This window comes from Schistosoma mansoni, chromosome 6, assembly GCF_000237925.1.
Source record: "Schistosoma mansoni strain Puerto Rico chromosome 6, complete genome".
Lineage (NCBI taxonomy): Eukaryota > Metazoa > Platyhelminthes > Trematoda > Strigeidida > Schistosomatidae > Schistosoma > Schistosoma mansoni.
The window spans coordinates 2,327,530-2,335,581 of record NC_031500.1 but is presented as its reverse complement, the minus strand read 5'-3'; the positions used below and the strand labels follow the sequence as shown (position 1 = coordinate 2,335,581).

Genomic DNA, 8,052 nt, shown 5'->3' with positions numbered 1-8,052 from the left:
AAACAAACATGTAACTTACAATTGTGACATTCATTTCTTCATCAATAATGAAATTTTCATGAGAATCACATTTTAAATAGGTCAAGTATTACACGAAAGCACTTCCTTATCAGTTTCAATGTAAGAATTCCCTGAAGATCTACTTAATTTCAGAGAAGCATTAATCAGGGATTGGCTTCAGAATTCAATCCTAAGGAGACACTTACTAAGAAGAAATAACCGGATCAGTGACAATCCAGTTTCAACTTAAAAATGAGCAATATATGTAAGGAGTTAAAACCGCTCATAAGCGACAAGCTACTAACTATTATTAAAGTAGTCAAAAACAATATTTAAAAGGTTTAGTCATTGATAACACACCACGATACTTATCTGTTGATAATTTACAGCTTTTTGCCAAAGAAAAAATAGAAAATACCCAAGACTTCATGTCGATTATTAAATAAATCTAATTCATAACATTCCTTCTGAGATTTATGGAAATCTGAGAATACAGAATGATTAGGCATCATCCCCTGAATGAAACTCATCAAGGATATATTTATAGCGAAAACGAGTTTGAAGTGGATCACTATTGTTATTATTATTATGTAAACTTTCATAGCTTTTATGAATAACAAGGGTGTGTTTGAAGCGACCAATACTGGGTTCGAGTACCTGAGTAAACATCAACTCTGGGATGTAAGTACATCCAGGTGACAAGTCTCAAACAGGACGAAACACTCAGCCTGGTATTCACCGTTAGCCATTATCAATCTCTGCTTATAAATGTTTGTCTGATATAATTAGGTGACTTTACTATCAACCATGAAGCTAAGAAGTTCAACCTGATAAAGAATTTTGAATTTGCACATAACAACAGATAACTTCCCTGAAGGTAATTAGTTATAATCAGACGTATATAAAACATCCAACAGTGAATGAGACATAAAGATTGAATTTGATAAAGCGGAAAAAAACATGTACTTATTAACCGACTTGACAGATGAAAGCTTGAAAGAATATCTCACAGCAAAATTATTTTCAAGATATAGATAAATCCACTTCTATGTATGCAAAAGCTTATATACTGAAAAGACAGGAAAGCAAACGCCTGAGTTTTCAAGAGAATATTCCAAAGAATCTATGCGTCCCAAGGTAATATAGACAGTTACTAGATTAGCTAGGATTGACGATACATTTGTCTTATAACCGATACGGGTTGAACTTTACTCATTAGTCATGACTTTTCATCGTGATATTGGAAATTATCCTGAAAAATGATCACAAGTGAGAATACGTTTTTTTGATTATTAGTATGATGAGAAGTTTGTGTAAACTAGTAGTGCTCCGATATATATTTGACAAATGCACACTTTTTACAGTCAATAAAACTTGCTCTACAACAATCAAGTAAACTGACAATTGTACATCTAGGTAATTGAAAGCCGGTTTTGAACCAGAACTTTGTATAAGATAGAATTCATAATAGTTCACAAAAAATTTGAGCCTGATATATGTGCAAAAGTCATTCAATCCTTTATTCAAACATGGTCCTAAGTAGATTGTACGAAAACTAGGGGTGATCAAATAAAAAATTTGTACCTGGTCAATAAATCATTACCGACTGGAATGGTGAACTATGTTAGTAGATATATACAACCTGGTTGGAGTCCGTGTGATTATTTCAATCAATCGTTGAAGAATTCCGATGAAATGACTCAGAATTGTTCATAATGACGTAGGTGCATTTTCTTCTGATTCTTTCTCTTAGAACCTGAGTCCCGAAGTCTCTTTATATATTTCTATACCTAACCTTTTCTACTACTACTGATACTGTTGCTACTTGTACTACTCCAAAAACTTGTGTTGAAATAATTTCATCTTGTTATGCTAATGTGGTATGACTGTGGTGTATGCTACTTATGTCTGTCGACATAGCTAGTATGTAACATCAATCAGAAGTGGAATGCCTAGCAGCAGATGGTTTAGAAGATCGAATTGAAGAGAAAGGGGATGTAGAAAGTAATTGTAATAACAATGAAGTTTGAGATAATTGATGGAAGATTTACAGCTGAAGTATTCAATGTATAGTTTGTCACATTTTACGAAAGAACTCTGTAATTTTACATTAAATAATAAATTGGTTATCCCCACATTAAGTCTTCATTCACTACGTAACAACTTGAACCGATGTACATATGTATCAAATTCGACATTAACTGAAAAATGATCTTATTATCTGTTCTAAGTCTACACTATGAGCAACAATGCAGGCATGTTCGGGATTCGATTCTCCACCTCAAAATGCAAAGTGTTACTTTAGGATTGGATTGCATTGACACCCGAACTAATGATAGGAAGTGTAGCAGTTAAGCGAGTCGACAGATTCACTAATCTTGGGAGTCTCATCAGCCCTTGTGGGCTGGTGTAGGACGAAATTCCAGTATGGATACAGAAGGCTCGTCAAGCTTTCACCGACTTGCGTCATTTATGGCGTAGGCGAGATATCTGTCTACCAACCGAGCGACGTGTTTACTGTGCAGCAGTTCGTTCCGTCCTACTTTATGGCAATGAAACATGGCCGATAAGAGTAAAGGATATTCGTAGGCTACTAGTTTTCGATCATAGGTGTCTTCGAAGCATTGCTCGTATATCCTGGGACCACCGAGTAAGTAATGTAGTTGTTAGGAAACGGGTACTAGTTAAGGATGGAAAATCAATTGATGAAGTATTGAAACTTTATCAGTTGAGTTGGCTGGGACAAGTGTTACGTATACCCAACCACCAAATGCCCCGACGTGCAATGTTTTATGGCGTAAGAGTAGGTTGGAAGAAACCTAGGGGAGGCCAAACCAAAACGTCGCACAAAATCCATGAAGTTACTGACAAGTAGACTGAACCATGTTGGTAGGTGTAGACTATCTGGTTGAGATCCGCGAGATGATAGCAATCGATGGTTAGAGACCTTGAATGACATGGCTCAAAATCGTTTGCGATGGAGAAGGTGCATTCACTCTTTGTATTCTCCCAAATTCTAATCTGAATTCTTCATGTCTCTATCTTTTTTCTCTTTTCAAATTTATTTCACTGGATTACACTCCTTCAATAACATCTTCAAACCCTAATCTTTCCGATTATTGCTTGTACTCATACTACTTCTACCACTATGGGATTTGAATCGACAACTGTATCTCTGTGCTAATGTGGTATGGTAAGTCGAACTGATATACATACGTACGAAGTTCTACGTTGTGACTGATTAACTGTCTCTAAGTTTACAAATTGTTAGTATCATTTATTTGTCTATTATCAACTTCTTTATCCTTATTAAATGTACAGTTATCTTTGACATTTTTCATATGGATTATTGTTTGTTATTACTTCTACGACTATTATGTAACTTGTAGTTAATCCTTAATTACTTCTGACAGTTTTCTTAAACAACGCAACACTCTTCTATTGGACTATGTGTATAAATGTACAATTTGAGTTATTTTATTTTATTTCAACACATAAATATTGGTACCAAATATATATGCGCCATACAAATGATTCAATTTATGTGAAGACTAGGATACTGTCCTAGAGCTCACACCGAAGCAGGTAGTTTCCTTAGTGTGGGTCACACCCTGAGCCTTTCATCTAGAAGTCTAATTCACAACGTTGTCGAACAACGTAAGGAGATGCCGTCCCATGGTAGCCGGTCACTAACAATAGATTTATACACCATTCTTTCCCTTTGGATCCTGGAGACCATGCACACCATTGGTTTGGAATTAGAGTTTTCTAACTCTCCTAGGTGAATTTTTCATATCCACCAACCTGGTTAAATCGTCGGACATTCGCTTTTCGTCCTCTCGGTTTCGTAAACAACACCCCCGCTACGAGAAGGACTTCCTGGCAGAGGCTATATACGCGTGGCCGTATGAGAGCATTTCGAGAGAGAGGGCAGGCCCTCCTCACTCTCGGCCGTACCAGAACATTTAGTGACGTACAATTTGAGTAGATAATATCATCGAATAAAAGAATTTTCTTGGTTGTTGAACTCATATTCAATTTGTTTTAATGAAAGAAATCAATTGTATATAAAAAGAACTTATGTACAATGTTCAATATAGAATAGACCTAAATAAACATAGTTACCATTGATTAATAGGTGCACATGGGACAAGTTTCACTTTTGATAATAATGGAATTGGTGTAAGTGGTATAATCAATGATGAATCTAATATACAATGATTCCAATGATCATTTACATTATGATAAATACTATCTTCATTGTAACATGTATTATTATTCATAAATGAACAATCCGTTGGTTGTAAACAATAACCAATACCTAAATCAATTGTACCAGAATCTGACCAACGTCCAGCGGTTAATTCAATATGTGTACGTATTTCTAAATGATCTTGATTTATTATGGATGTTGATGATGATGTAGTGTCTTCATCTAATTGATGCCAAGAATTTGATGGTGGCCACCAATGATATAATTTGGATTGAATATTTTTTGTATTATTATGAGTAATAGACTTTGTTGATGGATTATGTGATACCAATAAATCAGGACGTCGAAATATGATACATATATGTTTGCTAAATAAATTAGAATATGGAAGAGATTATAGATTAGATCAAAATCTAGATTGATTAATTTTAATGAATGAATGATCAATGTTAATAATGCCACTGAATTCCCTGGTATGGTTGAGAGTGGGGAGGGCCTGCCCTCTCTCGAAATACTCTCACACGGCCATGAGTATACAGTCTCTGCCAGGGAAGTCATACTCATTACCTTCGTGTGCCGAGGGTGTTGTTTACGAAATTGAGAGGACGAAAAGTGAATATCGCGCGCTTTAACTAAGTTGGTGGACACAGAAAGTCCACCTAGGGGAGTTGGAAAACCCTCATTCCAAACCATTGGTGAACATGGACTCCAGTATCCTGAGGGAACAAATGGCGTATGAACCAATCGTCGGTCACCGGTTACCATGGGACTGCATCTCCTCACGATGCTCCACTGCCTTGTGGATCAGATCTCCAGGTCAAAGGCTCTGGGTGTGGCCCCCTAAGAAAACCACCTGCTTCAGTTTGGGTACCTGGGCAGTATTACAGCCCTCACACAAATCAAATGAGATTTGTGTGGAGCATATATATCTGGTGCCCCCCTTGTACCAATATTTACGTGTTTCAATAAATAAAATAATGTCAATAATGCTGATCAATAGAATCTAGGTCTTACAGGAGGTTGGTTGACTCTTGAAGAGCTTAGTGATAACATTTCATATTGTGAAACTGATTGACGTCAGCGTAAAATCTAGAGGAAACATTGAGCTATTCAAATTTGTAGGTACGCCTCATTGACAAGTGGTATCTAGAATGAAACCTAGGTTTAATAAAGTTTTCTGAAAACTAACTCCAATAACCTGGTATTAAATCAAAGTTTCCTTGAAGCTTTTGAATATGTTACACAGTACTGTCAAAGATGTTTGGGTTCTCTGAACTCAAGATTGTTTAACTGTATAGATCTTTTATTGCTATCTTGAAGACAACATTATCAAAGTCTATTTTGGGTAGAAATTTTGGTATACTCAACTAAAGTATGCCGATTCTACAACAGCTGATTTTTTGTGTGTGAAAACTTAGAAGGGGAATACATGTTTTGTCTTACTTTACATAAAATGTGAAATTTTAGTCTGTGCGATATCGATTTTATATTTTCCAACATAATATAACCTTAGCTTAATATATTAGCACTGGTTAAGTGTAAATTGTTTATTCTAGTTAGTTTTTTTTTTAGCAAGGCTGTTTTCTATTGGATGGAATTGCTGACCCCATGCCCAACTCTCCTCCTTTACTCGAGCTTGGAACCACTAGTAACTCTAGAAGGCAACATCATCGATGAACAAGGAGGTCTGATTCAGAAGTAAAGGCAGGGATTGGCGAAGCAAGGGCAGCATTCCTACAGTTGAACAACATATGGAATTCAAAACAACTGTTACGAGTGAGTTACTATCAATAATAACCTTTAATAATAGTAAGCAATTTACAATTGATACATGTGATACACCGAACGCTTGAGATATTGAATTCCTATCCAATATCTAGATTTGAGATCTCCAACTATTTAAAAGAAGCCAGTAATACGATAAAAGCTTTACTGAATTATTAGTAACGGTTTGAACAATCTTGTAATTAATATTCAAGACTGAATTCTGACCAATCTTTGTTAGCACATACATGTGCATTCAATGAAGATTATTTCAATATAACCGATTTGTCAAAGGTTTTTTTTAAAGGATAGATAGATTGTTGCTAGTAGCAAACTTAATAGCTCAATGAATAATATACTAGAGTGTGAAGCGAAATTTACCAAGTCGTAAAGTGAACATCTTACTTGACATGCAGGTATGTCTAGCTGAACTGTTTGAAATAGGACAAAATGTGTATCGTAAACTCCATTATTAGCAATAATTCATTTATTCTAGAAAAACAACTTTATTTCCATGGTTATTTCACATACAGAAATCAGTGCGCATCATAAGGGATACACAAATGACTTTGGGAATTAAAAAAGTTCAAAATTGTTTATACGTTTTCAAAAAGATTGATTGGTTAGAAGTGATTGTGAGCTTTGGAGAAATCTCTAAGTCATTTTATAGATTTCTTCTCTAACAATCATAACAATGTACAGCTAGGAGGGAGTGGACACCTGTTTTGTACTGGCATGAAAAGATTTAGCAATTCGCACTTATAACATAACAGGAGTTGCGATCAGGACCTTAAGGTCTTTTGACGAGTCCTTAACTATTAGAATCAGTAGGACTGTATCCAATAGTAAAATCTTTCCTTCAATCAATTTGCGATATAGTACGATGATCATTCAGTGATGACTGTTTCATTACCAACATGTTTGAAATTCAACAGTCATGACTTCTCCTTAGAACTTCAGGTACAATCTGAAGTAAGTCACTAATGCGATAACTATAGTAGCTTTGTTGAGGTGGTTTTGTGGAGAATCAAAGCGATTAAGGTTGGAATTATACCACTGAACGCTGGCTTAGAGACTCTAGTGATCAAAGGTTCACTGCAATACTAGAAGATAAAGGATCTCATCCCTAGTGGAATCGTTAATGTCTACTGCCGAGGAGTCCCATACTACGATGAAACAGTTGTTCAATACTTGCTGATTCTTCATGGTACCCAAAATGCAATCAATCTATCTATACATCAAAATATACTAACGCAGTGAAAACAAACTAGATACATACACAGACATATATGCACAAACACAACAACTTACCGTGCCATCTCAATATTCAAACCAATAATTATCGCTCTAATCCTTATCATAGCTGATGCAATAATCGCAGTGAAACGAATCTCTGGTACGACATTATTACCACTAACATGACTAAATGATGATGATGTCGGTAGATCAATTCGATTCGTATTCATATTTAACAGATCATTTTCATTTAACATATTCATCATAATCATCATATTATGATCTGGTTGATATTTATTTAATGAAATTGTTGATCTTGTATCAATATTATGATTATTTTCTAAATTTAATAAATTACTACTATTACTAGATGGTTGTAGTAGTACTGCATATACCGGTATTAATCGATTGGATAAATCAATTAAATAATCAATTAAGATTACATAATCATCATTGAATTGTTCCATATTGAATTCTATTGGGAAAGAACGTTTCCTAGTGTTAGAATAGTGATGAATTGGCATTGAAGTGATATTATTTTCTGGTTGATTTAAATTAGATAATAAGCTTATAATGGAATGTAATGCATCCAATAAATAGTTCATATTGATTTGATGATGATCATTTGTGAATGATTGAAACAAGTTAAATGTATTAGAACATAATTGAGATACATAGATAGATTCATATTTTGTTTTACCAGAGAATAAGTGATTTATCTGAAGAAGAAAACATTGAATTAACAAAATCACTGATCTCACAAGGGGGTTTTGTGGAGATTTTAGTAATTTTATATAGTTAAGATGATGAGTCAATTGAAGCTAGACCACCGTGGAAAA

General features: G+C 34.8%; 1 protein-coding gene across 1 annotated transcript in view; it reads right to left on the bottom strand.

Moving 5' to 3' along the window:
• Positions 1-4,010: 4,010 nt before the first annotated feature.
• Positions 4,011-8,052, bottom strand: part of Smp_123130 (hypothetical protein) — a gene marked incomplete at its 5' end in the record, with an annotated part of 31,789 nt that continues 27,747 nt past the window's right edge. Inside the window, 2 exons of the mRNA XM_018797935.1 lie at positions 4,011-4,581; positions 7,289-7,932. Coding sequence (XP_018652926.1) covers positions 4,122-4,581; positions 7,289-7,932 — 1,104 coding nt within the window. The 3' untranslated portion in view covers positions 4,011-4,121. The remainder of the gene's footprint in view (positions 4,582-7,288; positions 7,933-8,052) is intronic.